A 22753-nucleotide genomic window follows, 5' to 3' on the forward strand; every position below is an offset into this window, starting at 1 on the left:
TTTTTGTTTTTTTTTATCCTCTCATAGTTCCATCCATTGTTAAAACTGGTTTCTGTTACAGTATCAACTGAAGTGACAGGAGCCTAGTGTGTTATTGTCTATCCAGACAATGGCATAACTGTTGCAGAGGATATGTGAATTTTGTCGTTTGCTAAAAAAAAGGCACAACTTTCTCTATATAGTGCTTATGGGGGGTAGTAATGTACATAAGTTTGCAGGAATGATGCTAGTGATAGCTCTGGCGATGTGCACATTCACGGAGCTTGTTTCCATGTGGAATTTGACGAGGAGAGAAGTCGAGCTCTGCAATATGTTGTCCCCTGAAGCTCCCAGGCTCTCTCTTGCTGCTTATAACTGGGGACTTGTGAGTTACACATATGCATACATACATACATACATACATATATATGTATATGTATATATATAAAAGAGAGTGTATTGGGGAGGGTTGATGCAGGTGTTCGTAGCGATACTAGTGGATAACTTCCTATACCCGATATCGGCTCTACGTTCGCATTTCTCACAATCCATAAACTGGTCTGGCATCCGATACCACTTGAAGAACGGCAAGATATACAAGGTGAGCTCTACACCCACATATACATATGCATATACATATATATAGGTAAAAGAATTGACCATAGATTGGGTGTGAATGTGTTTTTTTTGGGGGGGTGGGGGGAGGACAGATTGAAAGAAGAAAGGACATGATTCCAATAAAGACAGACTTAGGAGGGAAACACTTGTATGGTAAGAAAGGAGTTCCTCACCAAGTCTCGTTCCTAAGCTCGCTCGGCAGGAACTTGGCTCACTGGCGTCAACCCAAGAAGTTCGACGTCTAGGCTCTCTCTCTCTCTTGCCCCTTTCCTTCGTCACAGTTAGGAGGAAGCTTTTGAATTTGATTTTTTGGGGGTCTTCTTAGCTTACATTTATGTGTCAATGTTCAATCCATCGATATCGGTTCCCTCTGATTTATGAAATTTTTCTTGCTTTCGGGTTCTATTTTCTCTCTGTTAGTTGGTTCTGACTGTAAGATAAGGGATAAGAAAAAGATGACACGCATTAGGAGTATTCGTTCTTTCTGTGGGTGTTATTTCATGCATCGTAGACTGTACTATCTTTACACGACCTTGAGGGGGGGAGAGAGAGAGAGAGGTTACGTACTTGTACTTGGGTGTCTTCCATCAGAGCCTTAATCAACGGTAAGGTCGATAAGTGGGGGAGTACATGCTGCTCTCTGCGCACTTCACCATGTCCCTTGGACGTGGTAGTCTTGTCCCCAATCCTGTTCAAAACACCATTTTTTTCTAAATCCCAAGCCGAAACCCGAAATGACCACTATGGTAGAGACAAAACTGACCGAGTTCATAGGCCTTGTTCGCTACATTTGCGGCTATACGAGCCGAGATTTCCCTGATAACGGAGAAAGGGGGGTATATCTTCCCTTTCTTGTAGTCCTCTTCCTTTACTTGCCCCGCCAACGCTTCAGCTGTTCGAGAAAGAAAAAACATAAGCCCCAAAGTTTTAGTTTTACACCTCTCTTTCTTATTCTGTGATCATAGAGGTTCCGAATACGTACAGGCAGCCAGAAGCATGTCATCGTGCACCCGAATGGCTCCCGAGATCACCAGACCAAGCCCAAACCCCGAAAATATGTATGCGTTGTTTGCCTGAATCTCACTAACCCCGTCTTACTAAACAAGTTCGAGAAGAACTAAACATGTATTTGACAGTTGGTTACTTACCTGTGCGGGTATAAAGACATTTCCTCCATATTCGACTGGAGCAAATGGACTTCCACTCGTGAAAATCGCACGTCCCTTCATTCAAAGAATCACCCCAGAACGAAAATTCAACTTTTACATTTGTTGTTGTTGGCTGGCAAGAAACATGGTGTTAAAGGGAGTATTACTACCTGACTCCAAGTGTAAGCTTCTGATAAGTACTATAGAGTGATTAGGGGTAAAGATACACAGCTATTGTGGTGTTTGTTTGTTTGTGTAGATAGCATATAGGTGTTGACATTTGTTTTGTTAGTTGTTTCGTTATGATTGGTAGTTGTTAGAGGATTCTGTTAGGAGGGGGAATTGTATAAAGAAAGGAGGAGGAGGTGGAAAGGGAGGAGGGATTTTTCTGGTTGGGAATTGGGTGGGGAAGAGGGAATGGGGTGGGGAAGAGAGTAGGAGCCTCTCTCTAATCAAAGCTATCCGAAGTGTAAGGGTTGGGTGTTCAATAAAGCTGCTGGGATTTCTCTAAGGAGCTGTTGAGGTTTCAGAACCATAACAAATTGGTATCAGAGCAAGTCTCATCAAGGACGAAGAACAACGCGCAAAGAAAGGAGCAGACTTCGATCCGTTAAAAAAAAAATGGAAGGCCATGTTCAAAGAATGGAATGTTTGGACAGAATGGAAGAAATGCTGAAGAAGATGTGTGCGATGCTGGGAATCGAGGTTCCGATGGAGCAGACACCAAGCGACGCTGGCGAGACTACAGTTTCGGTAGAGCCGGAATCGACGATAGTGAAGCATAAAGCAGAAGAGGAGAATCTGCAATCAGATTCAGCTATGAAGATCGATGCTGCAGAAATAAAATCAAGCTTCTCACCGATTGTGGATGATCCTGTCGCACCGGTGGCAGATTTGCAACCGGATCGTGCTGGTGAGTTGAAATCGACGATGACAGAGGTGACGTTCATGCAATCGCAGCGGAAAAGAAAGGTTTCGGTGAAGAACAAAGTAAGAGTCGGGAATATCCAGCGACATCGGATGACACAAACTTCTAAGCAAACAGTGGATCATCATTTGCCACCGAAAAAACCTAGGGCGCTGGTTACTACTGATCGATACGAAGAAACTGTACTGGAAAAGAATCGATTGAAGCAATTGGTCGGTCAGGCTTCTTGGTATCTACAGAAGAAAGAGAAACCAATATTTGACGAGGATAAGGTGAGCCGATTGATTTCTCGAGATGAAATTTTTTTTGAGTTTGGCGCAAAAAATCTGAATTCAGAGTTGAAAGAGTTCGTCGATCGTTTGTCGAACAACGATGACGCACCAACAGTTCCGGTGAAGGTGGAAAACAAACTAGAAGTAGAGATTCTACATCCGAAGTTGCAAAGGATACTGTCCGCCGAATCGCCGTTGGGAGATCGACAACAGAATTCGATGGGGCGGTTACCAAGTGTTTGTGAAAATGCTCAACTGAGGGAGAGGGTGTTGCTCAATGCTGGTGAGCCAGCGGTTTTCGGTGGAGCTGGGATCAAAAGTGGCTGAAGATTTCAACAAGCAATTTCCAAGTTTACAGCTTGAGGACAAGCTGAGACAGAAAGGGGGGAGTATTGATAAGTACTATAGAGTGATTAGGGGTAAAGATACACAGCTATTGTGGTGTTTGTTTGTTTGTGTAGATAGCATATAGGTGTTGACATTTGTTTGGTTGTTTTGTTAGTTGTTTCGTTATGATTGGTAGTTGTTAGAGGATTCTGTTAGGAGGGGGAATTGTATAAAGAAAGGAGGAGGAGGTGGAAAGGGAGGAGGGATTTTTCTGGTTGGGAATTGGGTGGGGAAGAGAGTAGGAGCCTCTCTCTAATCAAAGCTATCCGAAGTGTAAGGGTTGGGTGTTCAATAAAGCTGCTGGGATTTCTCTAAGGAGCTGTTGAGGTTTCAGAACCATAACAGCTTCCTCTGCTGTACACTCTGACTGCGGTGTCGGGTTGGAGAGAGCCATTATCAAAGGTCTCTGCAAACACCAAATGAACATATTGCATATCTTTTTTTTTTTCCAGATTGAAGCAAAGCGAAATAACGATCATGATAGATAGAGTACTTCGTTAATGGAGGACATGGCTTCGATCACTTCTCTTGTAAAAGACCGTCCGACTCCAGAAGATCCGATCAGAACCGTTGGTTTGATTGTCTGGGGAAGGAAACACGTTACGCAGAAGCAAGAATTTCGTTTTTTGTTTTTTAGGAGACTGAAACAAGCAGTCATATACTTAAAACAGGAAGATGTTCTCCACACCTTGATAGCATCAAAGAGGTTATTGAGAGGTTCGTGTTCGTGAGCCCAAGGCTTCTTGAATTGTTGAAGTGAGTCCATTCTTGAGTTTACTATCAGACCCTACAAAGAAAATCGAAGTTGCTTCATAATATTCTTCTGTAAGTAAACTGGAAGGGACGAAAACGAGAAGAAACAACAAACTGGTTTCTTCTACCTTAGAATCAACAAGCCAGATCTTCTTGTGGGACTCCTCCATTGAAGCATTCATCTGTGGAAGAAACAAGAAACGAATCAAAACTGATCTGTGTGAGTAGGATTTCAAAGAGCATCCTTTACCTGTTTCGACATATAAAGAGCAATAAGTTCTGCTATTCCAGTTCCAGCCTGCAATAACCAGAAGAACAACACGGCTATTAAGCGGTAACATAACTGCAAAAAACAAAAAAAAAACAAAAAAAAACTGAAGAAATGGCGAGTAAGCATGGAATGGAAGGCGAAGATTATTCTCTTACTTCACCGGCACCATGGAAGAGGAAGGTGTGATCTGCTAGTGAACTGCCCATTGACTTCACTGCCGCCAATATCCCGGCTAGAACAACAGAAGCTGTGCCCTGAACCCAAAACGGCAAATACCAAATTATTCCAAGTGAAAAAGAGAACGTACACTGAAAGTCAATGCCATTAAATTTGTATCTCTTACCTGTATATCATCGTTGAAGACAAGATGAGTTTTTTTGTATTTTGCAAGCAACTCGAAAGCATTGTGGTTTGCAAAATCTTCAAACTGTGTTAAAGGGAAGACAGCAAAAAACATGGATATAACAAAATCTTGAATCTTCGAACGGTAGAATTGGAAGGAATAGCAATCGCAGAAGATATACCTGTATAAGAACTTTTTCGCCATAGTTCTGTTTGACAGCGGTCAAGAATTCATGCAAGAGGTCACTGTACTCCTGGAAAGATGTCAGAAGAACGCTATTCATTTGTGAAAGTGTAAATTCATACATTTTCAATTCTTTTACCAAGTAAAGAGAGTGAGAAAGTATAACCTTCCCTGTCACTCTCTTTTGCTTGAGCCCTATGTAGAACTCATCGTTCAGCAACTTTTCATTGTTTGTACCCACATCAATGGTGACAGGCAAACACTGAAAAAAGGAAGAAGGCAGAATATCAAAAAAGATTTAAAATCTTCCGGCATGTATTGAGTTGACAGTTCCAAGATTTTGGCAAAGCAAATAATGAAATCAGAAGGCGATTAAGCTAAATGTCCTTACCGCTGAAGGACGAACTCCTCCAAGTGCCGTGTATAGAGACAGCTTGCCCACAGGAATACCCATGCCCTTAGAGGCAATGGCCCAGGTCAGTAGGAAGAAACTGAGAGTTCACATAAAAACAAAACATATCTGACTAATACCTGACAACCAAGATCTCCTAGCCCCAAGATCCGCTCACCATCGGTTACGACAACAACCTGGATATTCTTTTCGGGCCAGTTCTTCAACACCTCGAGAATTTTCCCTCTGCGTCACAATCATGTTGACTGTAAGTCAAGTAATAGGAATGTGCACAAAACGAACAGGGAAATCATAGCAAGCAGTGCCCTATACTTCTCTTTCAAACTGATGAATAGACCCTGAGGACGCCTGAAGATGCTTCCGTATTTCTGGCAAGCTTCACCTACAGTTGGAGTATAAACAATCGGGAGAAGTTCCTCGACGTTATCTATGAGCAGCTTGTAGAACAATCTCTCGTTCCTCTCCTGTCAGTCCAGAAATAAAAAAAGAAGATTCGATTATTCTCTAAAGTGGCAATGATAGTGACCCTTAGAGATCGGACACTAGACAAACAAGGAAGCACCTGAAGTTCTGTCAAGGCCATGTACTTTTGCAGTGGAAACTGATATTGCCGGATATTCTTCATCAGCTTCTTCTCCTGATCAATCCGAGACCAAAAAACGTTGAAAAAAGTCATCGAATTCGTTCCACCGAACTGAAAGTTCCACCGAACTGAAAAACTGGCGCTTTTAGACGTGAAAGAGCGCTGAATTCGGGCGGTTGTACCTGAAGATTTTGATCCACGACTACTGGAGGGAGAAGGCCACGCAAATAATGGATATCCCTCTCTTTCTCAGAGAAGGCAAGCCCTTTGTTATGGCGAGGATCTCTCAGCAGTGTATACCCACTGAATCAAGAAAATATCAAATCGCGTAACTTTCACAGCTTCTCGGAAAAATAATTTCACAGTTTAACTAAAATCTCAAAATTAAACATAATTTTGTAAACTGGTGAGGTCGATAAGCTTGTAATCTTACTATATGCAAAACAAACTTTCAATCAACATCAAGAATGCGATTTCAGAAGCAGTTGTGTATTTCGAATCCCATAGTCTCGATTAGAATCTCCAAATTGCAAATAGGAATTTTGACCTAATCCATGATCACGCACAAAAGCTTCTAATTTTTCGAATTTCAAATCAATACCGAAAAGAGAAACCCAAAATTGAAGACAGAACTTGAAGCTTGTTGTACCTAGCAACGGAGAGAGTCCATGGAGTTACGGAGTGCTCAACGGAGGCCGAATCCTCTCCGTAGAAATCGCCGACGCCACCGTTTACGGAGGATCCAGAATCCACGTGGAGCTCCGACTCCCTTCCCTTCACCTCCTTCGCCGTACTCTCCATCGACACAGCGTCCGAAACCAAAAACCTGCTCAACCCAGACCGAACCGATCGCATGCGATCAACACAAACACGAAATCGAAGAAGTGGAACAGCGAGATTAGAGGGATCGTAACCTGTAAAAGCAGGGGAATATTTCCCCGGTGATCGGCGAAGCAAAGCGAAGACCTCGAAGGAAATTCACGAATATCTTCGTCCTTGAGGATTTGTGCGTACAGACAGTGGTGTAAACCGAAGCTTGTGGAGAAGACAAATGGAAGCTGAAAAGATGAATACATTGTCGTTGTTCGGCGGGAAAAAAACTAAAATAAAATACAAAAAAAAAAAGTGCCGAGAGATGTGTCAGCTGAAGAAGACGCTTATATATACACTCGTTGAATCAAGAAGCCGCCACGTCATCTTACGACGTCGTTTTGTCCCCCGGGAACGGTGACAAAAAAACCCGATAAAACGCAACGGAATAAGCCATAATCATAATGCTAAACGAATGTAACATTAAAACCAAATCTAAATGATCATGATTTTGGAGGTTGCTTAGTGATATTTTTCATTTATATCGAACTTTGTGTTAGTCCGGGTTTAGAATGAACCCGTGTGTATGGACTGGCGGAGATATTAAGAGAGGAAATTAAATTTAATATTTTAACACGGAGATATTTAACAATTTAATTTAAAATTTTATAAAACTTATAAAAAAAATTAATTAAACCCATGGGAGACTGTAACCCAATGGAATACAAATGGGTGCACCAGATGCCAATGGTACGTTTTAAGAGTTCTTGTCCTAATGTATTTTTTAATTTAATTTACCACATAAAATAAGAGTTCAATCCCTTCTCACTTGGTGGTATGCAATCCATCCACTATGTATGTGGAGACGGCTCCGGGCTTTCTGTATGAGCCTCTCTTTCTTCCAAATCTTAATTATATAATTTATACACTCCCAAAAAACTTAATTATTAAAAAAAAAGAATTTCTTTATTTTTATATCAGAATATATCTTAACTAGAATTTCTTCTCACTTAACTCAAAGATTGAAAAATCTTTTTTCCTATTTGGATGCGTACTCCATATAAATTCAGCTTCTTTTTTTTTTTTTTTTTTTGCAGAGGACAAGAGAATGTCGGGAAAGAAAAAAAAAATGGACAGCTAACAAGAACCGAAAATGAGAGGTAAATGTTAAAATAAAATGATTGGCTTGAATTCTAAAATTATAATTTATTTAGATAAGATATATACAATATTTGTAGCTGCATGTTTGTGGGTGAGCGACATTTTGAGGTAAAATATGGGGCCGTTGAGCTGGGAATTAATATAGATTAACATTTATCATAATTTCCAATGAGCGCTCGAATTTAATAGCTGGACAAGCGACTAACCAACATTTAGCCTCACGAGGGTGGCGACATTAACGTCCACGAGACCATCCATTCCAATACTTTGAAAAAATAATACTTTGGAAAGTGGCGATTTTGACCCTTTTCGAGCAATTCCGTCTATAAAAAGATCATTCTCACACACCCTTTTCGTCACTCACTCAAACACCAAATCGCATTTGTGATAGTAAAGAATATTTTAAGAGAAGGAAGAATGGGCGGCAAAGGAGGAGGCGGCGGCGGTGGAAAGGGCGGTGGCGGTGGAGGAGGCGGTGGAAAAGGCGGCGGCGGAAGGAGCGGCGGAGGCGGAGGCGGAAAAGGCGGTGGAGGCATGATGGTGGCTCCGGGAAGGGGAGGAGGAGCATACATTTCAAGGGGATCATTCGAGAGCGATCCGAAAGGGTATTTCGATGGGCTCCATCAATCTGGTGGAAATGCCAACAAGTGACGAGCCTGTTTAAACTTTATCTAGCGTTGTATCTCTATGGTGCTTTGAAAAATCTTATTAAATAAAATGAAGATCTTATAAAAATGCCCTTTTTTTTACCAATTTTTCTGTGCGATTATTGGCAAACCAACATATAATTGCAAATAATTGTTTATATGGTTTAGTGTTTTATCTGAAATAGTTGCCACCATATTTTACATTTGCAGTTTTTCTTTGCCATATTTTGTATTTGCATTTTTGTATGAAATCATGAAACTTGCTGTAAAAATACTCATGAGTGTGTGGGTAAGGTAAATTGGAAGTAAAAGTGCCGATTAAATTTTTTTTTTGAAAAACTTTGTTTGATTGTAGGGGTGTCAAAATGACCGGTTTGGTCCAGTCCGACCCGAGCCCGACACAAACCCAAATATTTATGGGTCGGGTCAGCTCAGCCCTAAACATGAGTGGACCTAAAATCTTCGATCTGAAGTTTCCTATGAGTTTATTTCGGATTTGAGTTGGGTTTTGGGCTTAATTTTTTTTAAAAAAAATCAAAACAAATTAAGATAATTAAAATATAATTTTTGTAATACGTTAAGAAAAGATATAAAAAAAAGTTTGGTTTAATATAAATTAAAATTTGAATTCTTTAATTTTATATGATAATAATTTTTTAAAAAACGACTGTTGCCGCTAGAGTCAGGCCCATGGTTGGGGAAAAAAAAAAGTTGCAGCGACTCAAGCCAAATGCATGCAGCCTTCAAATGTTTTTACGTGCATGAAAAACATTGGTAGTCTCCCACGTGTTTCCTCTTGTTACGTCATCATCCACTCACTCAGACCCCAAATCGTATTTGTACTAGAAACGAAAAGAACCGCATCTCAGGAGGAGGAAGAAGAATGGGCGGCGGCGGCGGAGGAGGCGGTGGCAAATGCGGAGGAGGAGGAGGAATGATGGTGGCTCCGGGAAGCGGGGAAGGAGCTTACATTTCTAGGGGAGCGTTCGAGAGCGATCCGAAGGGGTATTTCGATGGGCTCCATCAATCTGGTGGAAATGCCAGCAAGTGATCGAGCATGTTTAAACTTTGTCTAGCGTCGTATCCCTACGATGCTTTCCAAAATCTTATTAAATAAAATGAACATCTTATAATAAAAATGCCTCTTTTCCACCAATTTTTCTGTGCTATTATTGGCGAACCAACATATAATTGATTATTTGGGTTAGTGCAGTAATTATCATATTTTATATTTGCAGTTAGATAGTGATGACTAGCGAAAATTTTAGCTGAATCCAATTGGAATTTGGACCGTCAGCGTTCTTTGCCATATTTTGTATTTGCATTTTTGTATTTAAATTAAGACTACAGATGCTATCAAGAAACTTGCTGTAAAAATACTCGTGTGTTTGCTTGTATTGATTGGATAATCACGTGAGATTTTCACGACATCGTGTTTCCCTTAACCGTTCGGTTACTTAGTAAATAACCGAATCGAACCGAACTACTATTATTCGGTTCGGTTCGATTGTTAATAACCGAAATGGTCGGCCTAATGGTTTGATACAAATTCAATAGATATCCTTTCTTCCATTTTATTCTGATTCTTTCCAAAGTCAACAGATTGGATTTTGATTTGTCAGTTTCCTTTCTTTTCTTTTTTTCTAATTCAAAACTGAATTGATTCTTTAAAAAAATAGAAAGAAACTGACGAGCTTCGTCTCCTCTCCCTCTCTGTGTTCTTTGTATCTTCGCCATTGATGTACACGAGGAATGCTTCGATCTCTGTTGTCTCTCTACCGAAGGTATGTCGTTTTAGGTCGATCGCATGGTTTGATAAATCTAAGTAGAGCTGCCGAAAGAGGGGATTTTCTGAACCCTAATGCATATCACGCGTATGATTCTTCGGGTTATACAAATGGAGCTCGAAACCCTCATGGGCTTCAGCAGATCTTAAACCCTAGAAATGATGTGAGTGATTTCGTGACACATTCCGTGAGAAAAGATGAAATAGCTGGGCAGAATCCAAATAGGTTGAGTTTAGGGAATGAGAATCCTAGATTTGTTCAGGGCAGAGGACTCGGTGGCCTTGATGTGTATGATGGGAATCCAGCCGGGATTTGCTCAGGGAGAGTGCGGGGTTCTTGGCAGAATCGGAATGGAGTATATGGGGAGAGCCCACGAGGATTTCAGTCGATATACAGTCAGAATCGTGCTTGGAGTTGTGTTCATCAGCAAAATCACATTCCTCAGAGTAGTAGGGTTAGTGGACATGGGGAAACATGGCAGGAGATTAATGCTTATGACCACGGAAACCTCAACTGGAACAGGTGGCAGAATCCAAACACAAGCACAGGAGGACAATACTGGACAAACTCTAATAATCAGAATGGTTGGCCGTCTTCTCAACCAGGCAATGTTTCTTACAGTAACATGGAGAGTGGTGTCACGATCGAGGAGTTTGATGCATTTTGCTGACAGGGTCAGTTGAAAAATGCCGTAAATGTTATCAAGTCGCTGGCAAGTAAGGGTCACGTGGTGGATTTACCTTACAGGTGGCGCAACTATGTGGGGAAGCAGAGGCTTTACAAGAGGCCAAGACGCCTCGCGCCTTTTACAACCAAGGTTGAGATGCTTGCAGCACCCGGTTATCTGGGTGAAGCCTTGGAATTTGCCGAGAAGATGCCAATGGAACCAAGTGTTGACGTGTGGGAAACACTGAAGAATCTCTCTTGGGTTCATGGAGATTTGGAGCTCGGAGATCGGTGTGCTGAGCTGGTTGAGCAACTAGACGCAACAAGGCTGAATAAACAGTCAAGGGCAGGTCTGGTACCAGCCAAAGAATTAAAAACAAAAACTGAAGAAAACGTCGGGAATCCTGAATCCTCTCGAAGCCCGCCATGAATTCAGAGCAGGAGATACCGCACATCCCGAAAAAGAAAAGCCGTATGGCCTATTGAGGGGTCTAAAGGTGCAGATGGTGGAAATGGGATATGTCCCTCTTCTCAGATGTGTTTTGCGAGACTTTGACCCAGAGGCTGAGGAGGAGGACCTTCTTGCGCATACCGAGAGATTAGCCTTCGCTAATGCTCTTCTCATCTCTCCTGCCCGTTCTCCTATCCGGGTGACGGAAACTCTCCGTGTCTGTGTTGATTGCCACAGCGCAATTAATCTCATGTCAAAAACAGTTGGCAGAGAGTTGGTCCACCGAGATAACAAGAGATTCCACCATCATAGAGATGGGTTTTGTTCTTGTCAAGATTATATAGTGATCTTGTCATAAATTCTTTGCATTAGACACATTTGTTTCAGAATCTACTGAATGGTTCCACAGTTGTCTTTATCAGAACTCTTTTGTCTTGGAAAAAAAGTTTATCTGATGTTTGTGTTTGAAGAGAGATTTATGATAGAAGTTTATAGGGATTTTATAGGCGGCTCCGTCAGAATCAAAGTGGGCAATTAGAGGTTTTCTTCTTCTTGGCCATATTTTGTATGAAAATTACGGGGAAAAGGGTATTAATCTAACAAAAAGTTAAATGCATACAGTTTTTGTTGTTCTGCCTTCTGGGTTTTGTTGGTTGGATATGAAGAAAACTAGTGATGTTACCCACGAAAACTAATTTTTTTTTAAAAAAAAATCTGGCTAAATAAAAAGCAAGAAACTTGGAATAAAAAAAAAATCATAATACTATTAACAAGCATTTTAACATAGTGATACATGACCTTTAATCTCACGTGGACGCTTTCTTGTGTGGTTGTGTTAGGGTTTGAAGACAACACTACAAAATCCCTGTTTTTGAGTTATAAAATTCAGATCCTGAAGCCATAAACCCTGTCCTTGGATTCAGATTTCAGACCCTGAAAAAGGGTTGTTTCTCACTCTTTGGAAGCACAAGCAAGATCAAATCCTGTGAAACCCTAGCTAGGTCAGGTGTGTCCCAGAGCGAGATGCCTCTTTTTCTCGATGGTCCTTTTGAGCAGCAAAGGTTCATGGGCTGTCTTCTATCTCATCAGGAACATGCAACTTCTCCATTGCAGCCTGTTCAGACAATGATCAGATCAACACCAACATGAGAGAGATGTGTTTCAAGCAAGAGGGAAGAAAAAAAGAGTAGAAAGGGTCGACCTTTATGGCTGCAACATCAGTGGCCGGCGGTTTCATATCCAAAGCAAGACCAAAATGAAGCATGGCCTTGTCGTGCATGTTCCTTCGTTTATAGATTCTGCCCATCAATGCATACACGCTGCTTTCACAAGGCGCATACTCTTTCAGCTCCTCTAGAACTTCTAGAGCTTCATCCAATCTTTCCAAGCTGACTAATATGTTAGCTTTCTGGTACATTGGAAGAGGGTTCTTTTTGTCTGCCAGAATAGCCCGCTCCATTATCTCAATTGCTTCCTCGTTTCTCTGCAAAAAGACCAATCATTAAAGGAAGAAAGAACAGAAGAAAAAATGAGAAGAATCAGCCTTTTGCAAAAATATCCGTTAGCCTGTAAGCCGAAAATATTGATCAAATAAAGAGGACTTTACTCTTAAGGCATGTAAAGCTGTCCCGAGATAAGACATTATAACAGAAGAACGCGGGTTTATCAGGAAAGCCATTCTGAAGTGATGCTCCGAGAACTCAAACTTCTCTTGACGTAGGTAGATCATTCCGAGTCCAAACCAAGCATTATAGTGTCTTGTATCTACCCGAAGGGCATTTTGGTAACATCTCATTCCGTTCTCAAAATCTTCGAGTGTCGCAAGTCTACACCAACGGTTAAGAGACAGAAGTTAAGACAAGTCGAAGAAATCTAATTCGCATTATTAAATCGAAACGGATAGAAGCTTCCATACTCGTGGCCACAAAGGGTATGCGCATATGCAAATTTTGGATTTAGTTGCACAGCTCGTTGGAAATTCTTCAATGCTGTGTCATGGTCCTTTCGCAAGCTATAACAGTTTCCCATAGCACACCTAAACATATTGGTCAGATAACATATGCTATTAATACCAACAAGATATAAGAAACACAACTCAATAAACCTTAAAGAGAGAAAACAATGTACCAAGATTGGGGAGCTAAGCGATCAGTTAACATTAGTTCCTGAGCCAAGTAACTCAGCTTCATGTCTTCCTTCAAATGCTGCAAGAAATGAGTACACAGTGTTTCAGAATAACATAGCATAGAATTTATGCAGAAATTTTCCAATCTGAGCCAAAACTAAGGTATTTGAGATTTGCCAGAGGAGAATATGTACTTTTCAGACACACGAAAAGCAAAACTCACATAGAGCACGGTAGAGTATATGTCCATTCCTTCTAAGCAATAAGGAGACACCTGGCGGGCAAGACGGAATGCCCTTTCAGCTTCTAAATAGTCTATTAACTCAAAGTATGCTTTTCCAACCTACAATTAAAAAACAGACAAGAGTTTAAAAAACATTAGGTGAGTTGAACTGAACTATGGTCATCACAGGCCAACAGGCTAAAACTCTACTCAAGTTAATTGCTCGAAAAGCTCATACACTAGCACTAATCTTTATAAGATGGTTCCAGATTGGTCACTTATGCAAAAACATCCACAAACTCAACTAAATCTGAAACAAACAGCATGACATAAGAACCAGATATTACCTGGGAAAGAACCCAGCCTGTATTGTAATGCTTATGTGGTAGCTTGATATACATATCTAGAGCCTCCTGAAGCATCGAAAGTAACAGATAAGACAATGACATAATCCTTAAATGTATATCTGACCTTCCATTATGGCATTATGTAAGAGTAAAGGTTTATCTTTACCTGACTCCTGTACAGGCATGAAAGTCTATACCCTTCCCCGAGGATCTTTAGGAAGCTTAGTATTTCAGAAGCACCAGCGGTGATTCTTCGGACGTTCAATGTTGTGCCACCAACAGACACAGTTGCTTCTTGTTCATGAGATTTTGCTTCATTGGAAGCAATTGATCCAGTTGTTGAGGCAGTGTTGGGCCGTGAATCATCAAAAGGTTCATTCTGGACCGCTAAATCAATCAAAAACAGAAGATACTTTGGGTATTACACAGATGTCGACAATCAAAATGAGACAAGATTAGATAATGATCATAATGCTCATCCAGATTCAAACCAAACAACAATACATTGCATAATTTGCATAGAATAGAACCCACCACCTTCATCTATGTTTTCATTTGCCCAAGAGTGTCCCTTCCGAACAGTCACAGACCGAAGTGCCAAAGAACTCAATTTAGAACCTCCCAGATATTTAGAAGAGGTGTTTCCATTTCCGCTAACTGCTGTAACATTCGGGTTACTGTTTGCCCCTGAATCCGCAGACAACCTTGTACTCCTTCGTGGACCAGAATCAGAGAACAACCTACCCGAAATCTACAAAACAAGAAAATGCTCTTGAATGTGAAACGGGGTTACAAGATGAGAGAAGAGCCAGTTCGACTGAATATCAGAACCAATCCAAAAAATAAGAATCTGTTAAGGTTCAGACTATGAAACTCAACTTTCCAGCACCAATTGAGCCTTTATTCCTCACCAAAAACCTGAATACAACTTTGGATGATCTTGATTTATGAGAGGATCCCAACTCTCATTCCCCAAACAAACCCTAACCCTTTCTGAAACTTTTCCGTCCCCCCTTTTTTCATCCCTCTAATTTGTATTTATAACTATTCATTGCCGAAACTACTACCTAACTAATACTAACTATAGTCCAGATTCAATGAATCTACCTAACCCATACATCGATCAGAATGCTACAGAGAAAAGTAAACGCCAATAATCTACAATAGCCAAATACACGTACTAACCTTCCGTAGCTTTCCTTCATCCACGAACTTTCTTCGGGGTGCTTGAATAGTAGAATTTACTGTGGATTTTGGAGAACTTTCAGAAGTGATGGAACTTGGGTTTGGACCAGTCGGCTGCACATTCCGGAACAGTGGTGGTGGAGCTATACCGGATAGCTACAGGGTTAACAATTTGAGAAATTAGATAAGTCTAAAACATCCCTACACACGAACATAACCGTGCTAGAAGTTAAAACTTAACAATGAGTGTTCAAGCACCTGCATCAAAGTAGCAAAGTAAATAGTGTTTAAGACGTGAATTTGTTTGCCAAATTAAAAATTTTACTAAACCCGATATGCCAAACCATACTGACAATGCAAGAGACTAATACGATGGTGCTTTAAAGTGTTAAAAGGATCACCAAGACCATCACTGACACTGAAGGCGTGCATTAAGAGATAAACGCATAATGAATGATATCCAATATCCGGAAGTGATTGAAAAATTAAATTCAAGATGAAGAGAACATTGACAAGCAATAGATTACCAGGAATTGTTAGAAGAAAATGAAAATGATGCTGCTAACACATGACCACCTAATTGGAACTTTATAATACAGTGAAGCAAGACAAACCGAGATTTTATGTCACATTACCTGTGAAGCCACTGGCGAAGGAGTATTATAGAATGTCATAATCGATGCACCGCCGTTAAGACCATGGGCATGGTAATTTCCAGAGATATCTTTTAGGCTATTGACTTGTGTGTGTTTCGATGGCCTTGGACTACGATCTTCAGAACTCAAGTTTTTATTAGGCACCAAATTACGTTCTCGGTAGGCCATGTTTGTGCTGTGAGAAGTTGACAATTGTTGCATGTACTGCTTTTGAATAAAGAGAGCAGCTGCTTCACCAAAAACGGTAGTTGTTTCCTCAGCCGCTCCTGAAGAAAGAAAGAAAGAAAACAAACTGTGAGGAAACCATAGCTAAAAAGGCACAGTACTATATAGAAAAAAGGATCCCACTCACCTAGTGCACATAATTCCTCGTATGCACCCCAGAGTAGAGGATCTGTTGTCAAGGCCTGCCTAAATTGCTGAACAGCATTTTTCATCCTATCAGTTAGCCTGAAAAGTTACTATTGCAGATGAGAAATCATCTGAGCGAACACATAAAGCCACCTGAAAGCAACACACCAATGCAAGAGACAAAATAACAAAAGAAAAAGGAAGAAGACGAACTTGTAAACGAGTCCAAGAAGGTAATGCCCTGCTGCACCATTCGGGATCTGCAAAACAGTAAGAATCACAAGGAATTTTGCAACTTCCTTAAGTGAACCAAATGAAAACAAAAAAAAACAAAATGCTGACTGCCATAATCAAACTTAGGTGATGCTAGAACAACGAATCCATCAAAAGACGCTCCACTTCACCGATCATTAAATACCTCCGCACCAGGCTCATTAGGAGGACAAAGTGCAGATTCGGCTTCATTAAGAAGATCCAAATGGAAGCATGACAAAGCAAACAAGTAGCGGGACTGAGCCATTTGTGTTCCTTCAGATAATAACAAGACAGAAAGCACAGAGATGAACAAAATGACACCGCAAAAGAAGACTCAAATGCTCAGATTTTCAGACAAATTGAGCAACGGTCACAACAAGACATGAAGCAATGCTACAAACCCACCCTTTAAAAGATGATATGCGCAGTAGGCCTGACCACTCTGCAAGTAGCAGGCAGCTAATAGCTGCATATTTACCTGCAAGAGAAAAAAAATGTTTGTTATAGAAATGATTGGTTAAACAAAAAACAAGAAGCCCCCACATCATGTTCTAGATGGACATGATTCTCTGAACAAGAGCAAACAATTGGGCAAACAATGCAAGTGTTGAAATTCATCTCACACCCCAGGCAAGATCAATTCTTTCTCCGCATCGATTTCCCAATTCCAATGCTGTGTAAAGCAAACTTTCCACAAATTTTGAGGCATGCCCAGAAAATTCTTCCCCGAACCAATCCTCTAACAAGTTCCAGTCTCAGACAAAAACAAATCCGGACCAGATCAGTACTGAGCGAGTCTACAGGGAAAATCAGGAAGAAAGAGCGAAATTTTCGGGAATTTATTCCTTATTTCAAGCTAAAGAACGACGGACAGATTCAGAAAGCAGAGCAGTAGAGCTAAGCAACCCAACATAAATCTCGGAAAACGCAACGGGGCTTTTCAATTCGTCCCCCGAAAAACAGAGAAGATTCGAAAGAATTAGAACGGAACAGACCCTATGAATCAGAATCTCCTTATTTACATCAGAACTGCTTCGATTTCAAGAACTAAACAAGAGAGGGAAAGCACTTTTATTAGTTCAGTACACATACCCTGTGTCCTAGCCCCTTCAGCGGACTCACTGGTCCCACATTCAAAAGAGCAGGCACCTCGGAAGGGAACTCTGCCAAGAGACGCTCACACATGAAAATGGCGTTTTTGTACATGAATAGACGGAGACTGTTCTGTACACAGTCCACGAGTACAGTTTCCATGGCGGTCTTCTTCTCTTCCTTCAGATTGATTTGAGGGAGGGAGAGAGAGAGAGGATTCTTTTGATATTCTCCTTCTGGATTTTACCCTTTTTTGTTTTTGTTTTTTCATCTCAGAAATTCAAATTTTGGGAGGCACGTGCGCCGTTTGGTTTTCAAACTAATCGACACGTGACAGACCAGGTGCCCAAAATAAATTCTTTGGTAGTCTTTTTGCATGTTGGTGGTGGTTTGTTGTATACGCATTTTTGTAGTATTAACATTACAAAAAAAATCATATATTTAGTTAACATTATAATTATAAATTAGATCAACAAATGAGATGAATAAATTTGCTCTCCATATTTTTTGTCAACCAAACCCAAAATCAAAAAATAGTCATATTATAACTTACGATAAATGTTGGGTCTATGGTTGTCACTAGATTTATAGAAAACCCATCGAATCATCTACGGGTCCACGGACCGAGAGAGACAGGGATCGAATAATGGGCCTTCAGATAAAAACGGCTTAATTTGCTTCCGAAACTGTAGACAACAAATATTAATATAGTTTTGTGAAATTGGTTTCGGAAATGGATTCCAAAATTCCGTGTGCTTATGTTATATTATATACCAAAATTAAAATTATGCAACAAAAAAAAAGGAAAACTTACATCGTCGCCTGAGAGATTCGAACTCTCGCGGGGAAACCCCATGTACTTAGCAGGCACACGCCTTAACCACTCGGCCAAAGCGACAACGTTGTGAGACTTTTTTGAATATGATTACCTATAACATTTTATAACAGAAACCAAGTTTGCAAAAGTATATGCGATGAAAATAAATCATTACGACATCAGACACACGACGAGAAATTATCGCAATCGAAAGAGGATGTATGTTCATATTTATATTCGAAATATCTAAATACTTGTAATCAAATGTACATCAACACTACATATTTTATTCCCTGTTCCATTTTAAATGTTACGAGTTTAGTTCCTCTTTTATACGCTGTGTTTAGCCATGAATGATGATGATTAAATTTAAATACATTGCTAATAATTTTAAAAAAATAACCTTCATCGTGGAACCTCCGTTGACCGCGGATCCCAATGGTCCTTCGACAGAATATTTTTATTAACATTGATTAAGATGGAAATTAAATTAAGGTTTAGATGGACGGTACGAAATGATTAAATAATTTAATCACAGCGGTGTTGATTGATGTTGGCCGAGGAGAAATCGCACCATAAATTAATCGTTTTAAAAAATAAATAATTCTGTCATGAGTGTTGGATTTGCATATGACTTTGTGCATAAATTGCATCTTGATTATGAGTCAAGTCATAATTTATCTCTGACCACAACATGGAAGTCAATACCTTGTTAACGTACAAGCTATATATATATATATATATATATATATATATATAATAACTATATTTCTTTTTCGGATGTGATAAAGAAAAAATATGAAACCCTCAAATTATCTAACGTAAAAATCATTTGACCACATTTTTTAAGTTTTATTGATGGTTTGTTTCGAATTATAATCAACTACATGTAATTTTACAAAATGGCATAATTTGTATATTTATTGCTTTATTTTATTGTGCTTGAACGGATGATTGGTATTAAATGTTAGTTAAACGGACTTACTATCGTTTTTTGTTTATTAAATTGAGAGCATCGTAATAAATTAGCAAGTTGAAAAGATTCCGAGCTGTCAGCTACAAGGACCATTTGAAATTTAATATATTTTTTCTGTTATAAATCAACATGAAAATGAAAATATAACTATAGGCTATTATAGTTTATAGATGCGTTGACGTTAAGTACTTATAACCATATATACATGTATACATCTATACAATTTATTAGATGATTTCATGCGAAGAAATATTATCTATTCCAAGGAATATTAAAACATTTGGAAGGTAGTTTGTATAATAAAGCTATATATATTAGTTGCGAAATATAATATAACTATCGAATTAAATATGTGAATACAAGTATAGCCGTTAATCATATATATGATTTGGGCTCATTAGACTGCTAATGATCGAATTAAAACTCTGATATGAACGTGAGAGTCCATAAAATAAAATAAACCTCCGAGAAGGGGCTAAATTGTGATTTTGAAAAATATGGGGTAGAATTAAAATTCCAAGGAAAAAAGAGGACCAAAATTTGGGGACTCAAAGACTTCACCAATCGCAGTACCATCGTCCTCACTACGATAATAACTATAGCAGTTACTGAAATACCACGGCGAACCAGGAATGACCGAGTCATCAAACACGAACTCGTTCCTCGGCGCATCGCGACCCGTCTCCAGACTCGGCAACTCGAGTATCTCGCTCAGATCGTCCGCCGAAGACGTGGACGCCTCCGACGAAACCGACGGCGGAGACTTGGCTTCTCCGGAGGCGGAGGAGATATCCATGGCGGCGGCAATGGCGGCAGCGGCTTGGACGTCGCGGGGGGAGGCAGAAGCAGGGCGGGGGAGGCAGGCAGCGAGCTCCGGGAAGTTGAGGACGGCGGATGAGCCTTTGACGGTCAACGCCGCGGCGTCGTGAGCACGCGCCGCGGCGTCTGCGGTGGCGAAGGTGCCGAGCCAGATTCTACTCTTCTTGCGAGGCTCTCGGATCTCGGAGACCCATTTGCCCCACGTCCTCATCCGGACCCCTCGGTAACAAGGATCAGGTCTGACCCGCTTCTTGTTCTTCGTCCTCGTGGTTTCATCACTCGGTGAGGTCGACTCGGTGGTGGAGACGGCTGAGTCGGCGTCCGAATGGGGTGAGTCAACCATGGAGGACATGTGGCGAGTCGTGGGTCGGTGGGTTTTTGGGCTGAGAAATGTGGAGAGTGAGAGCGGGGTTTATATAGACAGAGTGAGTGTGAGAGAAGTGGAAGTGTGTTTTCGTCATGTTAGTTAGAAAACGACATTAGATAAAAAAATGTTTTCACACCTTAGCACTATTAAATTTAATATGGTTATCGGTTATTGCATTCTTTACACGTACGTTTCATTTATTCACATGTGGATGGAAGTGATCGATCTCTCCAAATAAATGTGAAAACGGTGACCCAAAATAAAGAAAGAGAGAGAAATGATTCTATATACCGTGGTTATAAGAAATTTAAATTGACGGATCAATCGGTCTCTATAGTTGTTTTCACGAAAGGAAACCTAAAATATCACATGCATGCGCTTCATGCATTGGAGATGTATAACGTTTTGTTGTATTAGTCCTAACATCAATACATGTGTGTGTGTGTGTATATATATATGCACGGTCCGCTTGTATTTTTCCGAGGTAACGTTAATGAAGAACAAAAGATAGAGAAGGGAAAAATCTAGAGAGAGTCAGAGAAGGTCAAATTAAAGACAGAGCCATAACGGGGTGGAAGAGAGGAGAGAGGATGGCAAAATCTGACAGCTGTCATGGAAACTCCGACTCCATCCTTTTAGTACCATATAATATCACCGTCTCACGATTTTTAAAAAAAAATGAAAACTACATTATATTTCACTTTTTTTCCTTTGATTTCAATTGTATTTTCTCGTGTTCATATTTTTAAATTTTAGAGAAACTTTACACATTTGTTTTTTTTATATTACATTTTTGTATATCCATTAGTATTCAAGTCATAAATATTTTTATTAAGAAAATAATATTTTTAAAATTGTTTATTTTTGTTATTTTATTGGGATTATTAGAATATATATTTATTTTTTAAAAAACATTCTATTTGTTATAAATTATACAAATTTAGTTTCAATTAGTCTGATTCTAAAATATTCTTAATCAGTTTTTAGATATTCATATATAATTATCTAGTTTGATTTGATTAACTTTTATACAATCGAATAGAAATGGTCAAAAATCAAGTCATCTACAAAATTCACGAATTCGAAACGTTGAGTTGGTAAAGTTATTTGACATTTACGTTACTCGTATACATCGATAATAGAACATTATCACATATATAAAGTTTTATATATGTGATAAACATTATAAATTAAATTTGAAGGTAATATATCTACATCTATTACGGTTTTGAAAATATGTATATTTTTAGAAAAAAAATGGATAAATATATTTACGAAAAGGAGAATGGAAAATGGGAACTCGTACGGGTAAATATGATTTTAATTTTTTTTAAATAACTGGATGTCTTGGAAATACAAATAACATGGCGTGCCTCGTGCATACGACTAGGTTTCCATGCTTCATTAATTACACGATGAGATAATTAATTTATGATTTTTAACTTAAATTTTTCACCCCCCATAATAAGTCTATTGTAATAATAATAATAAAAAGAATACACTCTCGTTACTCACAAATGGTAATTGAACACTATATTATCGCGAAAAACAAAATATCATATCGGGTTCAAATCTAAAAGTAGGAGGAATATATTTTTTTTTGGATAATAAGTAGGAGAAATATTAACTCGTACTTCTCCGTTCTTTTTAATTGGATAAAAAATCTAGTGAATTTTCGGATTATAAAAAAAATAAAAAATATCATATATATTCTTATGAATCACAAGGAGACAAATGAATAGTGCAATTCAAGAAATTTGAGAAAACTTGACAAAAATGACTAATAAGCAAGATTTATACAAAAATCAAATTCTAGTAGTGTAAATTAATATATTTATTTTTAAATTACAATTAAAACCCGACGCCTACTTTATGTCCGGGTTCTTTAATATAATATATTTTAAAATGTAGAGGATAGTGATGTATACTATAACAAAATTGAACATTGAAAAAAATATATCATAAATATAGTATTTGTGTATATATAATAATAAAAAGTGAAAAAGAAATGTTAGTCAATCAAATTGTTTTTGAATCCCTTATAGCAAAAAATATCTGAAGATAGAGACTATACACAAAACTAGCTAGAAGATTTATAATCTCACCGACCATGGGCTTCACAATATATATATATATATATA

At 39.2% G+C, this 22753-nt stretch overlaps 6 protein-coding genes and 1 non-coding gene across 12 annotated transcripts in view; 3 read left to right on the forward strand and 4 right to left on the reverse strand.

The window, feature by feature from the left end:
* LOC104804008 overlaps positions 1–1002 on the forward strand; it is a 4782-nt gene extending 3780 nt beyond the window's left edge. The window contains exons 12-14 of one of the 4 annotated variants that reach the window (XM_010528135.2): positions 219–364; positions 458–580; positions 690–1002. In XM_010528135.2, the coding sequence (XP_010526437.1) occupies positions 219–364; positions 458–580; positions 690–842 (422 nt within the window). In that variant the 3' untranslated portion in view covers positions 843–1002. Of the gene's footprint in view, positions 1–211; positions 365–446; positions 581–689 lie in introns of those variants that run through there. The other 3 variants (XM_010528139.2, XM_010528137.2, XM_010528136.2) reach the window with 3 other exon arrangements.
* Positions 1003–1042: 40 nt separating this feature from the next.
* On the reverse strand, positions 1043–6938 carry LOC104804006 (NADP-dependent malic enzyme 1). 2 transcript variants are annotated; one of them, XM_010528134.2, is made up of 21 exons: positions 6792–6928; positions 6527–6703; positions 6060–6180; positions 5857–5931; positions 5607–5758; positions 5414–5519; positions 5274–5339; positions 5049–5144; positions 4881–4952; positions 4700–4783; positions 4512–4610; positions 4336–4383; positions 4214–4267; positions 4021–4119; positions 3826–3915; positions 3676–3738; positions 1916–1945; positions 1746–1820; positions 1580–1670; positions 1361–1489; positions 1043–1285 (listed from the first exon to the last, which is right to left on the reverse strand). In XM_010528134.2, the coding sequence occupies exons 2-21, from the start codon at positions 6676–6678 to the stop codon at positions 1197–1199; spliced, it is 1791 nt and encodes a 596-aa protein (XP_010526436.1). In that variant the 5' UTR covers positions 6679–6703; positions 6792–6928; the 3' UTR covers positions 1043–1196. The 2 variants fall into 2 exon arrangements, with proteins under 2 accessions (XP_010526436.1, XP_010526435.1); XM_010528133.1 differs by lacking the exons at positions 1043–1285; positions 1361–1489; positions 1580–1670; positions 1746–1820; positions 1916–1945 and adding an exon at positions 2159–2278 and having other exon boundaries at positions 3670–3738; positions 6792–6938.
* A 1327-nt stretch (positions 6939–8265) lies between these two features.
* Positions 8266–9630, forward strand: LOC104804526 (putative glycine-rich cell wall structural protein 1). Its single transcript, XM_010528839.1, has 2 exons — positions 8266–8496; positions 9274–9630. Exons 1-2 carry the CDS (start codon positions 8266–8268, stop codon positions 9544–9546), a joined length of 504 nt encoding a protein of 167 aa, XP_010527141.1. The 3' UTR covers positions 9547–9630.
* Positions 9631–10521: 891 nt separating this feature from the next.
* On the forward strand, positions 10522–11796 carry LOC104804527 (pentatricopeptide repeat-containing protein At2g27610-like). Its single transcript, XM_010528840.1, has 4 exons — positions 10522–10866; positions 10956–11303; positions 11452–11672; positions 11787–11796. The coding sequence occupies exons 1-4, from the start codon at positions 10522–10524 to the stop codon at positions 11794–11796; spliced, it is 924 nt and encodes a 307-aa protein (XP_010527142.1).
* Positions 11797–12122: 326 nt separating this feature from the next.
* LOC104804009 (cell division cycle protein 27 homolog B) lies at positions 12123–17872 on the reverse strand. Of its 2 annotated transcripts, none has more exons than XM_010528141.1 (16): positions 17691–17872; positions 16947–17019; positions 16705–16814; positions 16500–16546; positions 16288–16385; positions 15915–16201; positions 15280–15435; positions 14632–14845; positions 14261–14481; positions 14095–14160; positions 13748–13867; positions 13527–13603; positions 13315–13434; positions 13006–13225; positions 12601–12882; positions 12123–12513 (listed from the first exon to the last, which is right to left on the reverse strand). In XM_010528141.1, exons 1-16 carry the CDS (start codon positions 17793–17795, stop codon positions 12463–12465), a joined length of 2247 nt encoding a protein of 748 aa, XP_010526443.1. In that variant the 5' UTR covers positions 17796–17872; the 3' UTR covers positions 12123–12462. The 2 variants fall into 2 exon arrangements, with proteins under 2 accessions (XP_010526443.1, XP_010526442.1); XM_010528140.1 differs by having other exon boundaries at positions 14629–14845.
* A 577-nt stretch (positions 17873–18449) lies between these two features.
* Positions 18450–18531, reverse strand: TRNAS-GCU. Its single transcript has one exon. It is a non-coding gene; the product is annotated as a tRNA-Ser (tRNA).
* A 1221-nt stretch (positions 18532–19752) lies between these two features.
* On the reverse strand, positions 19753–20701 carry LOC104804010 (ethylene-responsive transcription factor ERF037). Its single transcript, XM_010528142.2, has one exon. The coding sequence runs from the start codon at positions 20595–20597 to the stop codon at positions 19935–19937; it is 663 nt and encodes a 220-aa protein (XP_010526444.1). The 5' UTR covers positions 20598–20701; the 3' UTR covers positions 19753–19934.
* Between the last annotated feature and the right edge of the window lie 2052 nt (positions 20702–22753).

This window comes from Tarenaya hassleriana, unplaced genomic scaffold (genome assembly GCF_000463585.1).
Source record: "Tarenaya hassleriana unplaced genomic scaffold, ASM46358v1 Cleome9, whole genome shotgun sequence".
NCBI lineage: Eukaryota > Viridiplantae > Streptophyta > Magnoliopsida > Brassicales > Cleomaceae > Tarenaya > Tarenaya hassleriana.

Coding starts and splice junctions, on each gene's coding strand:
- LOC104804009 (XM_010528140.1), bottom strand. CDS start 17,795: ATGGAAACTGTACTCGTGGACTGTGTACAGAACAGTCTCCGTCTATTC. Junction 14,846..15,279: donor ATGAAGGAAAGCTACGGAAG/GTTAGTACGTGT, acceptor CTTGTTTTGTAG/ATTTCGGGTAGGTTGTTCTC. Junction 14,161..14,260: donor CATGCCTGTACAGGAGTCAG/GTAAAGATAAAC, acceptor TCGATGCTTCAG/GAGGCTCTAGATATGTATAT.
- LOC104804006 (XM_010528134.2), bottom strand. CDS start 6,678: ATGGAGAGTACGGCGAAGGAGGTGAAGGGAAGGGAGTCGGAGCTCCAC. Junction 5,759..5,856: donor TGGCCTTGACAGAACTTCAG/GTGCTTCCTTGT, acceptor CTGGACTGACAG/GAGAGGAACGAGAGATTGTT. Junction 1,286..1,360: donor GAACAAGGCCTATGAACTCG/GTCAGTTTTGTC, acceptor TGTTTTGAACAG/GATTGGGGACAAGACTACCA.
- LOC104804527 (XM_010528840.1), top strand. CDS start 10,522: ATGAGAATCCTAGATTTGTTCAGGGCAGAGGACTCGGTGGCCTTGATG. Junction 10,867..10,955: donor AAACTCTAATAATCAGAATG/GTTGGCCGTCTT, acceptor TTTTGCTGACAG/GGTCAGTTGAAAAATGCCGT. Junction 11,304..11,451: donor AACAGTCAAGGGCAGGTCTG/GTACCAGCCAAA, acceptor CTAAAGGTGCAG/ATGGTGGAAATGGGATATGT.
- LOC104804010 (XM_010528142.2), bottom strand. CDS start 20,597: ATGTCCTCCATGGTTGACTCACCCCATTCGGACGCCGACTCAGCCGTC.
- LOC104804526 (XM_010528839.1), top strand. CDS start 8,266: ATGGGCGGCAAAGGAGGAGGCGGCGGCGGTGGAAAGGGCGGTGGCGGT. Junction 8,497..9,273: donor CTGGTGGAAATGCCAACAAG/TGACGAGCCTGT, acceptor AAACATTGGTAG/TCTCCCACGTGTTTCCTCTT.